This window comes from Molothrus ater, chromosome 9 (genome assembly GCF_012460135.2).
Source record: "Molothrus ater isolate BHLD 08-10-18 breed brown headed cowbird chromosome 9, BPBGC_Mater_1.1, whole genome shotgun sequence".
Taxonomy (NCBI): Eukaryota; Metazoa; Chordata; class Aves; order Passeriformes; family Icteridae; genus Molothrus; species Molothrus ater.
In genome coordinates, this window is record NC_050486.2 from 3,211,428 (window position 1) to 3,228,849 (window position 17,422).

The 17,422-nt window shown below is 54.5% G+C and overlaps 1 protein-coding gene across 1 annotated transcript; it reads right to left on the reverse strand.

The window, feature by feature from the left end:
• Positions 1-9,277: 9,277 nt before the first annotated feature.
• On the reverse strand, positions 9,278-10,715 carry IER5 (immediate early response 5). The gene has a single exon (XM_036387876.1). It carries the CDS (start codon positions 10,609-10,611, stop codon positions 9,892-9,894), a length of 720 nt encoding a protein of 239 aa, XP_036243769.1. The 5' UTR covers positions 10,612-10,715; the 3' UTR covers positions 9,278-9,891.
• Positions 10,716-17,422: the final 6,707 nt, after the last annotated feature.

Consider the following 17,422-nt stretch of genomic DNA (forward strand, 5'->3'; position numbering starts at 1 on the left):
ACTGCTTGGGAGCAGCTGGCATGGAGAACCACGTGTGCTGGCAAAGCCCAGCTGCCTGCACTGCTCCATGCCCAAGCTGGCAGGAATAAATCTGAGGAGCTGAGTGGGACACATGGAAACAGCCACTGCCTCCCTTTGATTTCTAACGATGCTCCAGCCAGGCTCCAGCTGGGATTGTGGGACAGCACTGGGGAGGATCTGCTGCCCCTGTGCCACACTGCCAGCATCCTCTCTGTGGCTGTGCCACACTGCCAGCATCCTCTGCCCCTGTGCCACACTGCCAGCATCCCCTGCTGCCCCTGTGCCACACTGCCAGCATCCCCTGCTGCTGCTGTGCCACCCTGCCAGCATCCTCTGCTGCCCCTGTGCCACCCTGCCAGCATCCTCTGCTGCAGCTGTGCCACACTGCCAGCATCCCCTGCTGCTGCTGTGCCACACTGCCAGCATCCCCTGCTGCCTGTGCCACACTGCCAGCATCCCCTGCTGCTGTGCCACACTGCCAGCATCCTCTCTGTGGCTGTGCCACACTGCCAGCATCCCCTGCTGCCCCTGTGCCACACTGCCAGCATCCTCTCTGTGGCTGTGCCACACTGCCAGCATCCCCTGCTGCCCCTGTGCCACACTGCCAGCATCCCCTGCTGCTGCTGTGCCACACTGCCAGCATCCCCTGCTGCTGCTGTGCCATGCTGCCAGCATCCCCTGCTGCTGCCCCTGTGCCACACTGCCAGCATCCCCTGCTGCTGCTGTGCCACACTGCCAGCATCCCTGCTGCTGCTGCTGCTGTGCCACACTGCCAGCATCCTCTGCTGCCCCTGTGCCACACTGCCAGCATCCTCTGCTGCCCCTGTGCCACACTGCCAGCATCCCCTGCCCCTGTGCCACACTGCCAGCATCCCCTGCTGCTGCTGTGCCACACTGCCAGCATCCCCTGCTGCTGCTGTGCCATGCTGCCAGCATCCCCTGCTGCTGCTGTGCCACACTGCCAGCATCCTCTCTGTGGCTGTGCCACACTGCCAGCATCCTCTCTGTGGCTGTGCCACACTGCCAGCATCCCCTGCTCTTCCAGGAGGGCAGCAGACACCCACAGGACTGCCCAGCACTCCGGCCATGCTCCCTGCATCCTGCCCTCTCTCCCCTTTCCTGCCTCTCCCATCCCACCCTCCAGATTTCCGAGGCAGCCGTGTCCTTCCTGCCCTTCCCAGCAGGGCCGGCGTGTCCCATCCGCCCTGGGGCAGCCTCTGCTGCTCCATTCCCCTCCCTGCTCCCCATTCCCGCCTGAGCCGGACCCGCTGCCAGGGTGGAGCTGGGGCTTGCCAAAGCAAACAGCACACGAAGAGGAGGAGGAGGAGGAGGAGGCAAAGGGCAGAGTCCACCAGCGGACCCTGCTCTGTGCTGGGTGTGAAAAACGCCAATCACTTGGTTGTAAAATTTTAAAAGTTTAATAGTAATAAAATGGTTATAAAAATGATAATATAATTAGAGTAATTAAAAGTTTGGACAATTTGGATTAGGACAATATGAGACAATAGAAATAAAGAGTTACACACAGTCCGGGAACCTTTTTCTGGGCAAAATAAGCCCGAAAAAGGACCCACGTTAACAGAGGATTAACCCTTAAAAGCAACAGCCTGTTACATATTCATACACCTCATACATGATGCATAAATTCCATTCAAACACAGGATTCTGTCTGGCCAGTGTCAGCTTCTTCTTCTTAATCTTAAACGGCATCTTCAGGACTGAGCGAGGCAGGAAGAAGTTCATTTCTTCTGATAATGGAGCAATAAATTCCCTTTCTCTGAAAGATTCAGGTGTTCTGTGGCTGCTATCTCGCTGCGAGTACCTCATTCTTTTTTTAAAAAAAATCTCACATACATAGTTCCTATTTTAACTACAAAAGCTACCTTTTAACTACAAAACTACATTTGCCATACTATTAAAATGTTGATACAGCACTACTAATCAATTCAACCAAACACATACAGTAAATACCTGCACAGAGCCATGTAATGTGCTGTGCCATTACATTACTTTTCACACTGGGGAGGTTCCTTCCCCTCACTTGGCTCCGAGCAGCCGGAGCTTGGCAGGCAGCAGCAGTCAGAGGCAATCCTTGGCTAGCAGAGCCCAGGATGCTGAGTGGCACCCCAGAGGACTGAGCACCTGTGGGAAATGAATTTCTATTATCTATTTGCCTTTTAAATTAGCTATTTACCTTTTTAAAAAAAAAAAATTATCTGAATAAAACTTTACAAAATTCAAAAATTTTTATCCCAGAGCCCAGGATGCTGAGCAGAACCTCAGGGGGCTGAGCACCTGTGGGAAATGAATTTGTATTATCTATTTACCTTTAAATTATCTATTTATATATTTTTTTAATTCCCTTAATAAAACTTTGCAAAATTCAAAAAATTTACACCTTAGCTCAGCAAAGCCCAGGATGCTGAGAAGCACCTTGGGGGACTGAGCACCTGTGAGAAATGAATTTGTATTATCTATGTACCTTTAAATTATCTTTTTACCTTCAAATTATCTATTTACCTTTAAAAAATAATTACCTTAACAAAATTTTCCAAAATTCAAAAAAATTACACCTTTGCTCAGCAGAGGCTGGGATGCTGAGCAGCACCTCGGGGGGCTGAGCACCTGTGGGAAATGAATTTGTATTATTTACTTAACCTTTAAATTATCTATTTATATATATATAAAAAAAACCACCTTAATAAAACTTTACAAATTTCAGAAATTTTTTATCCCAGAGCCTGGGATTCTGAGCAGCACCTTGGGGGGCTGAACACCTGTAGGAAATGAATTTCTATTATCTATTTGCCTTTAAATTATCTATTTACCTTTTTTAAAAAAAATTACCTTAAAAAAACTTTACAAAATTCAAAAATTTTAATCCCAGGGACTGGGATGCTGAGCAGCACATCGGGGGGCTGAGCACCTGTGGGAAATGAATTTGTATTATCTATTTACCTTTAAATTATCTATATTTTTTTTAATGCCTTAATACAACATTACAAAATCTAAAAAAATTTACAAAAGACATGATTAAATTATTCCAAATTCGACAGGCACCCTTTGTGCCATCCCTGTGTGGGTCTGGAGTAGGGGCTGAGCTCCACGAGGTGCAGGAGGCCAAGGAAAAGCCGATCCCCGGCTGGAGTTGGGGAAATTCTCCTGCAAGCAATTTAAAGCCAGGGCTTTTCCTCCCGCCCTGCTCGCTGCCAGGAAAAGCAGCAGGAAAATATTTCCCTGGGAATTGTTTTTGTTCCTTCCTCTGTGTCTGTATGCATGAAGCTCTCCTCCCTCCGCCTTGGACATGCCTCAACCTGTCCCGGGGCTCAGATTAATCCCAGGGACGACAGCTGAGGTCAGATGCTGTCAGCAGAGGAGGAGGAGGAGGAGGAGGAGGAGGAGACCTCCCCCCCTAGGAAACCACATTCGTTCCTGTGAAAAATGCGTATTTTTTGATTGGCTTTTAGCAAATATTCAAATGAATATTCTATGTGTTGTGTTAGAAAGTGATGCTGTATTAATTCGCTTAAGTAGTGTGTTAAAATATAGTTTTAGGTTATAACATAAGGTTAAAATAGAAACTATGCTATGTAGGATACTTTTTTAAAGAAAGGATTCGCAGGGAGAGAACAGCCACAGGACACCTGAATCTTTCAGAGAAAGAGAATTTATTGCTCCATTATCAGAAGAAATGAACTTCTTCCTGCCTCGCTCAGGCCTGAAGACACCATCAGGATTGAGAGGAAGAAGCTGACACTGCCCAGACAGAATCCTGTGTTTGAATGGAATTTATGCATCATGGATGAGGTGTATGAATGTGCAACAGGTTATTGCTTTAAAGGGTTAATCCTCTGTTAAGGTGGGTCTTTTTTTGGGCTTATTTTGCCCAAAAAGAGGTACCTGGACTGTCTGTAACTCTTTGTTCTTATTGTCTCATATTGTCCTAATCCAAATTGTCCAAAATTTTAATTACTCTTATTATATTACTATTTTTATAACCATTTTATTACTATTACACTTTTAAAATTTTAAAAAACAAGTGACTGGCGTTTTTCACAGCTCCCAAGCAGAGCAGTGAGCATGGAAAAGGACAGCCCTGAGCAGGAGGTCACCCTGCCACAGAGCAGCACACCAGAGCATCCTGCAGGATGGGCACCCCTCACTGCTGCAGAGCCTAAAGCCTGGCTTAACTCTAAGGCTGGTCTGAGCTGAGTGGCTGCAGGCAGCAAACGCATCTGCAGCCAGGCAGGTCACAGCATGTCACTTTTGGGCATGCAGGTGCCCAAAACCAGGTCAGTGGCAATGGGTATCTCTGCTTTTCTGCCAGCCTGGGAAAGGTCTGGCCGGCCTCCTTGGCTGATGCTGCAGGAGAGGGGAAAAGGATGAGGAGTCCCCCCCTGGCTGAACTGGAGAAGAGAGTGCAGGGCCAGGAGAGCCAGCCCAGATGCCTGCAGGCAGCTCCCAGCACCCCCTGCCCAAGAGGAGGGAGACAAAGTGGGGAAATTGGGATAAAGGGAAAGGGCATCCCCCTCAAAGCCGGTCCTTTGGTGTGCAAAGTGCCCAAGGTGGAGGTGCAGCCCCCAGGGATGCTGCAGTACCACCTCAGAGCAACGGGGACAAACTGGGAGAGCTCAGCTCCAGCAAATGATGCTCCTCGGCCCTGCCCAGGCAGTTTCCCTCCCTCTCCTCCCCTTTTTCCCTTTGCCTCGCGTGAGTGCTTGGGAAATAAACGATGACTATTTGCCTGCAGCTCCAAGCCCTTCCCTCCCCCTCTCCGCGGGCTCCATCACCAATAAATCACCCCGCTGGGAGAGAGGGCCAGAGGAAACCAGAGGCACAAAACCTCGAACAGAGCCTTTTTTTTTTGGTTGTTTTTTTTTTTTTCTCTACTCTCCCAAGCAGCTCTGCATTTCATTAGGCAGCCGGGCCAGCCCTCGCCCAGCTGGGGAGAAGGAGGGAGGGGAGGGGGCCCCTCAGGGTTTGCATGTCAGGAGCAGAAATCACAACCAGAAGGCCGAGAGGAGGGAGTTGTTTGTGTTTGTCGCTCATCCTGGCCCTGACCCTGCCTCCAGGAACCCGTGCTGGCCTGGAATAACTCTCCTCTGTTGGGTTTCCTCCTTGCCAAGGCAGCTCTGGGCACCTTCCAGCCAGCTTCTCCCCACTCCAGCCATCCCCTCACCGTGCCAAGCCCTCTCCCTGCCCCGCTCCAGTCTCTCAAAGGATCCTCCTTGGAAGAAGCCCTGGAGTTTTCCATGAGCCTTAGCCCTGCCAGCAACTCCACCGCCTTCCCCCTCCCCCTGGGCTGGACCACCCTGCCCAGGAAAGCACGGAGCCTCTCCCTGCTCCCCTGCAAGAGCCCCCCAACACGCTGGGGAGCGGGGAGGGGGGTTATACTGAGGGTGGGTCCCCCCTCCCACCCTAAATATACATTGGCAGAGCATCAGTGGCAAGCACAGTACATTGGAGACAGATGCAAGCCCTGCAGCAGCACGGGAGATGCAGGCGTGTCCCTCCTCAGCCTTTGGAGCTATCAGCCAAGCACTGTGCCACAGCACATCTCCACCCCTCCTTCCCCCCAAAATACCCTGTCCTGGCCTTCAGCCTTTGGCAAAGCTTCCTGCCAGAGCTGCTCTGGTGTCCCTGGGCTGCCCAGGCAGGGAGAGACTCCAGGAGGTGCAGCCCCCAGGGATGCTCCAGTACCCCCAGGGATGCTTCAGTCCCTCTGGGAAGGAAGAGACTCCAGGAGATGCAGCTGCCAGGGATGCTCCAGTACCCCCAAGCAGGGAGAGACCCCAAGAGGTGCAGCCCCCAGGGATGCTCAGGTAGCTCTGGTACCCCCGGGTAGGGAGAGACCCCAGGAGGTGCAACCCCTGGGGATGATCCAGTACCCCCAGGCAGGGAGAGACCCCAGGAGGTGCAGCCCCCGGGGATGCGCTGGTACCCCCAGGAGGTGCCCCGGTACCCTGGGGCTCCCCGCGTTTCCCCAGGCAGGGAGAGGCCCCAGCAGGCACAGCCCCGCCGCTGCCCTGCCTCCTGCCCCCCTCCCTGCAGCCTGCCGGATTCCTGAGCGCTGACACAGGATGCTCCAGCAGTGAGTGTGCAGAGCCTTCCTCCTCTCCCCATGGCCCAGGAGAGGAGGGACGGCCGGGTTGCATCAGGCCAGGAAGGAGAGACGGCAGCCGGAGTGAAACGCGGGGCTCCTCCAAACCCCTGGCTGCCCATCGGCTCCCAGCCCCGAGGGTTCCCCAAACCCCAAGAGTTCCCCAAACCCCGAGGGTCTCCCCCAGCCCCAGGGTCTCCCCCAGCCCCGAGGGTCTCCCCCAGCCCCGAGGGTTCCCCAAACCTCGAGGGTCTCCCCCAGCCCCGAGAGTTCCCCAAACCCCGAGGGTTCCCCCAGCCCCGAGAATTTCCCCCAGCCCCGAGGGTCTCCCCCAAACCCCGAGGGTTCCCCCAGCCCCTGCCGGCACCTGGCCCGGCCAGACACCTTTCAAGGCCGGGATGATTCACACCTTTGACACTCCCTTCCTGGCGAGAGCCCGTTTGAAGTCGTTCCCTCTCCCCAGAAGGGATCCCTGAGGAGAGGCGCAGCCCCGGATTGCTCCTGGATGATTAGAGCAGGAGAAAAGTGAAAGGCGGCTGCTGCTGCTGCCTGCCCTCCTTCCCGAGCATCACCCAGGCAGCCCAGCTGCCACATCCCTCTGCCAGCATCCATCCCACCCTCCGGCGGTGCTGGAGGATTTTCCCAGCACTTCTCCTCTCCCACGGGAACTGACCCGAGCTGGGGGAAGGGCAGCAGCCGGGGCCAGCGCTTCCAGCAGCTCGTTACTATTCTAGGAAGGGTAGGATCCTGCCATCTTCCCATTAAGTCATCTCCTCCTCGACCCGGTGAGGCAGTTTCCATAGGAGTCAACCTCTGTCCCAAGTGATGGAAGTTTTTATTTTTATCTGGCTTATTTATGCACTTCTTTTCCCTCCTTCATCACTGGCCTGGGCAGTGAGTTTGGGTCATCAGCCTCAGCTTGAGCTCATTCCCTGTCCTTGCTCAGCTGTCCCCTCTGTCAGCCTCATCTCTGTAGCTCTGTGGGCAGAAGGAAAAGTACAAGGGTAGAAGCAACACAACAGAAGAGATGAATTTTAAAAAACAGAACCAATTTAGGTAAAAGTGATTATAAGAATTGGGGGGGGGGGGGGGGGGGGAATGGCACTGGGTGAGTAAAAAATAAACAAAACAGAGCAGAAAATTTGATTCCAAAAGCAACACAGTGCCATTATTAGGGGTCTTTTCAATTTGAGGCTGGTTTGGTCCAGACCCCTCAGCAGAGCTCACCAGCATCTATCACATCTCTGGGGTTTTTTCTATTATTTTTTCTGTCCCACTCAGCCACAGCAGCCAGAGGCAAACCCCACACAGTAAAAAGCCAGCCGGGGGATCAAACCAGGCGTGTGTCAGCACAGCAGATGGAGCTGGGCCGGGTCCTTTGGGGACACAGCTCTGTGGCCATGAGCTGGGAAGGGAGAGCTCGCTCACCTCAGGCAGCTCCACGGGAGCTGCGTGGGCACCTGTGGGCAGTCCCTGCCCTGCTGGCAGAGGCCAGCAGCAATTAAGGTGTTGCACAACTCTCCTCTGGAAGACAGAGTAGATATGAGCTCTGCTGGGTGCTCTGTGCCAGAGGGAGGTTGGGTCTTGTCTGTGTAGGGACAGCAGGGCCACACAAACCAGCAGGACCACGTGATCTTCCTAGAAAATTTGAAAATGTCAAGATCAGGAGTGCCCACGTCCCATTTTTGGGATTTGGAAGCTGGGCAAAATCATTCACTTCCATGGAGATGCTGCTGGTGGACAAGGAGCAGGACTGAAACCTTGGGAAGGAAACTGTGCTGGAGCAGGAGGCTGTTTCCATCCTGCAGCCCAGCTTCTGACCCTAAGAGCAGGAGAGCTGGGGGGGATAGCACTGTGCAGCCATCCCCCCTCTCCTCTCACTGGAGAGATGCTCCTCGCCTCCCTTGAGACAGGAGTGAGAGTGTGGGGTTCTCCTGGAGAGCACCTGTAGGAGGGAAGCAGGGACAGCACCTTCCCATCACCTCCCAAAGGTCAGTGAGTGAAAAGAAATGTCTCATCACACCCCATTTCCTTGTGTCATCTACCAGACTGAAATTATGTCACCATTAGGTGCAATTACCTAGAAAATTAAGATGGTAGGACTTTTGCTTTTACCTAAGAATAAGGAGCTATTAAATTGTACACCAAGGAGCAGAGCTGCCTCAAAGCCTCCCCAAACCAGGCAATTTCTCCTCATCTCTCTGATCCCCCTGCTTTGGGATGACCCAGCCCAACATCTCCTGTTTCTCACAGGTCCAAGGTGTTAAAAACCCCACTGCTGGTCATTTCTCATGTCCCTTCCCAAAACAGGCTCCCAAGGTTCAGCCAGATATCCCAGGCTGCATTTCACAGCACACAAACATCTTCCACTTGCCAGAGACGCAATCCCCAGTTGAAAAGTTCATTAATTAGGAGCAGAGAAGCCTCTAGTGAATCTTCCAGCAAGAAGCAAGGAAAAAAAAAAATCCCCCACAATTCAGTCTAATTACAACGCCTTGGGGCGCTCCACTCACTGTGAAGCGCAGGCCAAACTTTTCTCCCCACCCCTAACAGCAGGAACTTTAACCCAGTTATAGTTTTACTGATAATGAAAGAGAAGTGGGGGAAAAAAAAAACTACCTCCTGATATTTATCGTTTGAACTATTCTACAAGTAACAGCAAAGAAGAGGCACAGAAACACTTCTTGCAGAGCAGTAGCTGTGTTCGACTGGGTGAATTCCACTCACACAGCCCCAGTCCGGATCTGCGAGCCGGCAACGCTGGAGGCCAGTGCTCGGCCCAGCTGTGCCACAGGCTGCTCAGACTGCACCCAGCTGCTCCTCTGGGATTTAGCAACCGCTTTCCACCCACAGACAGTGACTCTGCACATTAGGTACTTTCAGAGCAAGACCTCAAATGCCACGGCAGCTCCGGGCCCGGGAAGAGGCTGTAGCCAGAAGAGCGGTGGGAGCACCTGGAAGATCCCGGGAAGGACTCCAGGCACCCTGACATAGGTTCTCTTTCTTCCCCAGCTCCCAGAAGAGCCGGACTCCAACCCACCCCAAGCCTCTGGCGAGGCTGGGTGGATCCAGCCACAGACATGCAGAACCACACCCCGGCTGCTGCCTGCCCTCCTCCCCCTCGAGCCACTGGGGCACAAACAGGAACTAGGCTCATACAGTTGAAAATATTTAATACGTGTTGTACACGTAGAAATTACATTTTATACAAAACATGATACATCACTGAAGGAGAACACTGTACAAAAATTCCCTACGGGAGCCCCAAGCCTTTATACAACAAAGACCGGGAGTTACCAAGCCTAACAAACAGGCTCAAGGACTTTCCGTCAGAGCGTCTGTAAACTTCGTTCCTCTCAATAAAACACTTTTAAAAAGCACCATGTAATAGTTCTGACCTAAACCTTTCCAAAATAGACACTTTATTTAATAAACTTAATACTTTCCAAGCTCAAAATATCACCCGCCGGGGGCGCCCCCGGGGTCGGCGGCGGCCGAGGAGCCTCCCCCGGGCGCCGGAGAGGGCGGCGGCTCTGCCGGGAAGGGGAATTCCGGGAGGGCAGGGCCGGGGGCGCTCCCAGGGCGGGTGCCGGCAGCCGGGACCCGGCGGGGAACGGGGAAGCGCCGCAGCCGCTGCTGCCCCGCGGTCCCTCCGGTGCGGCGGCCAAGGGCGCCGGGTCTGGCCGGCGCCGGAGCCCCGCGGCGCTCGGTGGGTGTCACCTCCGGGCCCCCCGGCCCGCGGCGGGGAGCCAGTCTCTGCGGCCGGGCCATCAGAAGGCCACGATGGCCGTGCTCCAGGGGTTGAGGGTCCGCAGCACCGGCTCGTCGCAGCAGATCTGTCCCGGCTCGGCCGCCGCCTCGGCGGGCGCCGTGCCCGCCGCCGCCTCGCCGCCGTCCAGAGGCGGTCGCCGCCGGCCCTTGGGCTCCTTGCTGAGCAGTCCCGAGAAGCTGGAGCCGAAGATGCTGATGAGGCTGGCCACGTTGCCCGTCTCCATGTCCTCCTGCTCGCCTGGCGGTGAGGGCGGTGGCGGCGGCAGCGGCGGCGGCTCCTCTTCCTCGCGGCGGGGCTTCTTCACCGGGGAGCCCGCCTGGCCGCGCTCGCCGGCGCTCCGCTTGCGGGGGCAGTGCGGCGGCGGGGGGGCCCCGGCGCAGCCCCCGCGGTTCTCGCCGCAGCAACAGCGCCGCGGCCGGGGGCCCTGGCAGTCCCTCCCCGCCTCGTCCTGCGGGGGCGGCGGCGGCGGCGGTGGCTCCTCGGCCGCCCAAGCGGCGGTGCGGGGCGGCGGCTCCTCCTCGGGGTGGCCGGCGGTGGCGGCGGGGGGCGGCTCGGGCGGGCAGCCCGGCTCGCTCAGGTAGACCTGGCGGGCGCTGCGCAGCACCAGCGACACCAGGAGGTTCTTGTGCAGCTTCAGGCCGCCGCGCTGGCCCCGCGCGCTGTAGATCTTGCCCAGCGAGATGCTGACGATGCGATGCGCCTCCAGCTTGAACTCCATGGGGAAAGCAGATGGGCGAAGGGGGCAGTAGAGAAGTCAAAAAATTTAAAAAAAAAAAAAAATTAGAACGCCCGGCCGAGCGGGGACCCGCGCCTCACGCCAGCTCCGCACGCCGCCCCTTCGCGCCGCAGACTGAGCGAGCCCACGCGCTCGCCCGCCTTTTATACCGCCCCCGGCTCGGCCAATCAGGGCGCGCCGCCGGCCGCTCCAACCGCCGGCTGGCCCCCGCGCGCGCGCGCCGGCCAATGGCAGCGCAGGGCAGCGCGTTCGAAAGCTCGCCCCGCGGAGAGCGCTCTTAAAGCGGCAACGGCGGCGCGCCGCGCGGGGTGGGGCCCACCGCGGCACCCCCGGCTCGCTGCACCCCAGGAAGGAACGGGGGGAATTTTAGCCTTGAAAAGCGATGGAAACGTTCCTCAAGGAGAAAAAAAAAACTGAACGAAAAACCGAACAAAACCCATCAAACCCAGCGCAGCCTCCGTTTGGTCAGGTTGGGAATGTTTCCCACAATGTTTGTCTGGGATCTTGTGCTGGAGAAGGAGCTGCTGGTGGTGATGGCTGGAGGGCGAAGTGAGGATTTCAGGGAAAATCTGCCCTGATGTGGAGCAGAAAGCCGTGCTTGCCTAGCTGCCAGGTGGAATTCTGCTCCAGGGGTCTGGCAGTGAAGCTCCCAGCAAGCCCAGGGCAGAGAGAAGATGCACGACAGGGTTGGGAAGGGCTGCGGGGAGGACAAACAGGGCATCTCCAAGCAAACTGGGGACCATGGCAAACTGGAGCACCTTGGCTGGGAACCGGAGCATCACTGGGATGTAGCTGTGAAAGCTGGTGGCAGGATCAGCAGGGGACACAGGGGATGACACTGTCACCCCCAGACACAGCTCCAGGCACCAGGGAAGACTCTGAGAAAGTTTCAGAGCTTAGAGTACAGACCCTCCTCCTTCCACCAAGGACTAACCACCATCTGCAAGCAGAAAAGAAGTGAAAGGGCCTAAAATTAAGGAAGTTCACCGTGCTGCCCCAGAGTATCAGTTTCCACTCCCAGCTGACACATGAAACTTGCTTCCATCCCTTTTTTCCCAGGGGATGAACCCACACGCTCCCCCAAAGGAAAGCCACAGGCTGTCATGATGTTTTGCTGGCAGGACCTGACACCCTATCCTGGCTTTCTGGAAGGACAAAAGGGTGGCTGGTTATAGAGGTAATAACAAAAAAAAAGGTGAAGATGAGGCAGAGTTGACATAGCAAGAACCTTCTCAAAAAAAAAAAATAAAAGAAAGCAACAAACCCACGATCAGGACAGATGTATGCTTTCCTCCTGGTCAAACACAGATAGAAAACCTCAAATGGACACAACAGCAATGTCAGCCTGAGTGTTGACATCTCAAAATGCCCAGCCCTCCTCCAGCAAACCTCCACCATCTGAATGACCAGACTGGGGCATGCTCAGCCACAGGGCCAAAACAGCCAGGCCCAGACAAAAAGTCCCAGAGGCTGAAAGTCCCAGCTCAGCCCAGAGCAGGGAGAGCCTGTCCTGGTCACAGGGAGTGGGGCTGTCCCCTCCACGCCCGGCGTGGGAGGACAGAGGGACGCGAGCTCCGGTGGGAACCGAGGCTCTCCCGACCTGCCAAACCTGCTCCCCGCACCTGGGGCCAGCAACACCCTGTCCTGAGCCCTGGGGTCAGCCCAACCAGCCAGGGCAGGTCTGGGCTGGCATGCCTGGGACTCCAGTCACGGCTTTTCGCCCACATCTGCCCACCAGCAGTGTCCTCTTGGTGGCACAGGGCTGGCTGTGGCCCTGGAGGAGCCATCAGCAGCTCTGGGGCTGCTGTTTGCCACATCTGGGCACTTGCATCTTCAGCAGAGGGTCAGCAAGTCAGATTTATACACCTCAGCTGGGCATATCCCAGCTCAGGGACAAAAAGCAGCAGTGCAAAGTCACCCCAGCAGCTGGGAAAAGCCCAGGGCAGGAGGAGGAGGAGGCAGAGCGTGGGAGCTCTGTGGGGTGAAGATGCCTGGATCCGATCTGACCTGTTCTGCTGCTCACCAGCTCACCCTGATGGCATGAGGCACCTCTGCTCCCCAGTCCCTGCCTTTTGGCCTCTACCCTGCCTGGGAACAGGCGGCCCAGGAGCCCCTCCCGGCTCAGGGATCAGCAGGACGGGGACAGGGACGGGCACTGAGCGAGCCCTCATCCCTCTCAGAGCTCACACAGAGCAGGAGGAGCAGAGGTGCACAACGCTGGGCAGCAGGGCTGGTACCCAGCAGCACGAGTTTCACCCAGCAGCACCATGCCTGGTGTCAGGCACATCCATCAGCACAGCATTGCTGGGGCACCAAAGCCCTGCCTCAAAACCTGCCTGGTGTCAGGCACATCCATCAGCACGGCATTGCTGGGGCACCAAAGCCCTGCCTCGATATCTGCCCGCTCTCTGTGCCCTCTGCAGACATGGGGTGATGGTTTTCCCTTTTCCACAACAACATCTCATCTCAGAATCATGGCCCAGGACATTTGCCCAAGCAAAGGTGCAGGCACACTACATTAATATCATTATCTAAAGTGGGCTGTTTTGTGATGGTGGTCACAGGGGTTCTTGGGTGAGGGAAGAGACCAGGATCTGACTCCATGTTTCAGAAGGCTTGATTTATTATTTTTATGATATATATTACATTAAAACTATACTAAAAGAATAGAAGAAAGGATTTCATCAGAAGGCTGGCTAAGAATAGAATAGGAAGGAATGATAACAAAGGTTTGTGGCTCGGCTCTCTGTCTGAGCCAGCTGGGCTGTGATTGGCCATTAATTAGAAACAACCAACATGGACCAATCCCAGATGCACCTGTTGCATTCCACAGCAGCAGATAACCATTGGTTACATTTTGTACCTGAGGCCTCTCAGCTTCTAAGGAGGAAAAATCCTAAGGAAAGGATTTTTCATTGAAGATGTCACTGTTTCACTGACACACTTCAATCTCACCCCTGGGAATGACCCAAAGACTCAACTGCCTTTAGTTTGTCTGTGTCAAAGCGATCTTTTTCATTTGTTTTCCAGCAGGATCTACCTGGAATGGCAATCATCCCTGGGGGGATGCAGGGAAGCGCAGGAGGGGGGCTCCAGCAGCAGCAGCAGCAGCCGGTTGAAGGCAGGCAGTATTTTATTTTGGTGGCAGCCCTGCCGCTCCCTCCCAGGCTGATGTCATGCTTTAGTAACTTTGAGGCAGAGTCACATGGCAGCTTCTGAGGTCAGCGCCTGGGGTGGCTTTGTCTGCCTCCCTTGTGCCTGCCCCGAGGCTCCTGCCCCGCTCAGCACGGCCACCTCCAGCTCTCCATGCCCGCGGTGCCACAGCTGGGCACAGCTGGACGCACCCCCTGCCCTCCCACCCTGGGGACACCGCCCCCAGCCCCGCGGGTCAGGGGGGGACACGGCGCAAGGAGGCGGAGGGGAAGGGTGTGACCGTCGCTCTAATCTCCTCATGTGATCCATCCAGCGCGCTTGGAAGGGCTTTGACGAACAATTAACAATCCTCGGGCCCAGCTGCTGCTTCCCGAAATAGCTCTGGCAGCAGCAGCAGCAGCAGCAGCAGGAGGAGGAGGAGGAAGGGGAGGAAGGGGCGGCCGGGCTGGCTGGCAGACAAAGGTGCGGCCGGCACGGTGGCCAGGAGGCAGCCCCGGTGGGCCACCTGGGAAGGAAAACAATGCGACAGAAGGAGGGAGGAAGCAGCTTGTGGTACCACTAATCACCGCACGCAGGGCTGCGCACACACCACCGGCTTCTTTATTTTGGTTTTTTTTTTTTTTTTTTTTTTTTTTTTTTATTATTTTTTGGAGGCGTTTCGGTGCAGAGCGGGGGAGGTCGGCGCCCGGATGCTCCTCGCCGGGGGGATCCGTGCGGCCGCATCCCGGGGATGCTCGGGGAGCCCCGGCTGCGGGAGCGGCGCGGCTCTGCCGCCCCCCGAGCCTGCCTGAGCCCCGCTGCCGTCCTGCCCCGGCCATCTGGCTCCCAGCACGGAATGAGGATGTGGTTAGCGAGATCCTGTTCCCCTCTGAGCCCCCCGCCAGCTCCTCGCTGTCGCCAAATGTGCGGGCCAGGTCCCCCAGATGCAGTCAAGAGGTGGAAAAGCTTGGTCGGAGGGTTTTCCCTCTTCCCTCTTCCTTTGACCACCCTGTCCTTCTCGTGGTTTGTGGGGAGCCTGGAGCCCACAGAGACCATCCATGGACACAGGGATTACAAGGAAGTTTTTAGGGTTTAGAGGCTGCCTGGGAAATGTTCCTTCTAATTTCGACCATAACAAGGACCCTGGCAGCCCAGCACCTTGCTGCTTCTGCAATTGAACCATCTCTTTTTGGATCCTTGTAAGATCTCAGCATCCCTGGCATCCCACAGCAGGCAATCCCAGGGATTCATCCTGCAGAAAGCCATCCTGCCTTTCTTCAGCTTCATTTCCCCATTTCCCCTCCCAGCTGGAGGATTTTTCAAGAGGTGGAAAACCCTCCAGCTAGGATGGACGGTGAAATTCGGGTCTCCTCAAAGCACACACTGAAAGCATCCATCACAGCTGTTCCAGTGCACTGCCGTGCATCCATGCCTCTCTCTTTATCCTGTGAAAAATGCCAATCACTTGGTTTTAAAATTTTAAAAGTTTAATAGTAATAAAATGGCTATGAAAATAGCAATATAATTAGACTTATAAAAATCTGGACAATTAGGATTTAGGACAATATGAGACAATAAGAACAAAGCGTTACAGACAGTCCGGGAACCTTTTCTAGGAAAAATAAGCCCGAAAAAGGACCCACCTTAACAGAGGATTAACCCTTAAAAGCAACAGCCTGTTTCATATTCATACACCTCGTACATGATGCTTAAATTCCATTCAAACACAGGATTCTGTCTGGGCAGTGTCAGCTTCTTCCTCTGAATCCTAACGGCATCTTCAGGACTGAGCAAGGCAGGAAGAAGTTCATTTCTTCTGATAAGGGAGCAATAAATTCTTTTTCTCTGAAATATTTAGGTGTCCTGTGGCTGCTATCTGGTGTGAGTCCTCTTTAAAAAAAAAAATAAATCTTACATAGCATAGTTTCTATTTTAACCTTATGTTATAACCTTAAACTACATTTAACACACTATTTAAGCAAATTAATACAGCATAACTTTCTAACATAACACATATAATATTTATTTTAATATTTGTGAAAAGCCAATCATAAAATGCACATTTTTCCCACATTCAGACCAGGATTCATGAGTTAGAGCCTTCCTGAGAGGAGGGTGGGAACAAAGCCATCAAAAGCCCCTCACCACCAGTGGTGCTGAGGCAAAAGCCTTCACACCAACAGCTGCCTGGAGCAAAAACAGAACTTCAGGACAGCCAAAGCCCCTGGGAGATCCAGGCATGTCCCCAGTGATTGCTGATGTAAACCAAACAGGACAGGGAGGAACATTTCCAAATGGGAATCTATCCACAGCTTGAGTTCATTTCTGGATGGGAATAAACATCTAAATTGCAAGGCATCCATGTGGAGCTCAGGAGGAAGAGGAGGAAAGTCGTCTGGGGTTGGGTTTTTTCCCCCAGAAAAAAGCAGTGATTCACGTGGGTGCCACCTGGACCTGCCACAATCGGATATTGGTAACTAATCCCCCAGGGTTCCCAACTGCTCTGCTTTATCCTTGCTTGGAGATAAGGTCACAGGAGCTGGGAACCATCCCAAAACACAGCCCAGAGAGCCAAACACTCATCGCTGATGAATGAGAGCCTAACACAAGTGAAACAAACACAAACAAATCAATACAGATGGAAAGGCAAAGGAGAGGAAGCAGCTCCCTCAGCTTCTGAGAGCGCTGAGACACCCGCCCCAAAACCACAGGGAGGTGTGAGCTGCAGCACAGCCATGCACTAGAAAGCAAAGGGGTTTTCCAGGGTTAAACCCCCTTCCCATGGCAGAGATCACAGTGCTGCTGTCCCAGGCAGGCAGGACTCTCTCCTACATTTACTTCTTTTTAATTGTCACCAGTGATTTGGGATTCCCCCTTCTCCCCCCTGCACAAATGGTTTAAAATTTCCCTTCCCTCCCTCTGAGCCACTGGCTTGGGATTTCCCTCTGCTCCCCTGGAGAGCAGTGACCTGTCCCTCTGCCCATCAGATATCCTGCTGCTCCTCCAGCAGCCTCTCCAAACACAAAGAGGGGGGAAAAACAAAAAATCCCCCTCCCAGCTATCAGCTTCTTCAGGCAGCTGTTTCCCTTGGAAAAAATGTGACCCCGAGATCTTTCAGTGGGTTATGGTCCTGGTTTGGGTTTCCTGGGGAAAAAATGCATTTATTTGTCTGGGGTTTCCTATCAGACAACCCTTCTATTGTACTCTACCTTCCTGTATGTTTTTTGCCCTCTCTGACACGCCTGCAATGGGTCCTGTGCCACTTCCAAAGGCTGCCTTGTGTCCAGGGCATAAAGAAACAGGCCAGCCCTGGGTTGAAACACGGGAAAAACTCCATGTTTTTCTCTGCAGTGATTTCCTCCCCAGCAAACTGAGCTCGAGCAGGCAGCAGCCTCGGTCACTGGGGCTAAACATCCCCAATTAATCACGGGAACTCCTCAGCCACAGCCCAGCCATCCTCAGGGTGCTTTGTCTGCCTAATTATCTTTCCCCCCTCTCCCTGCATCTCAATGTCACCTTCCTCGTAGCCAAGGGGCAAATGACAGCCGCGTTCCGTGTGCAGATGTGTCCTCGGTGCCAGCTTAGGAGGGATGGGGAGGTGGCACAGGGATGGTCCCGAGCCACAGAGCTGCCTGCTCTGCTTCCCACTCCCTTCCAGGCC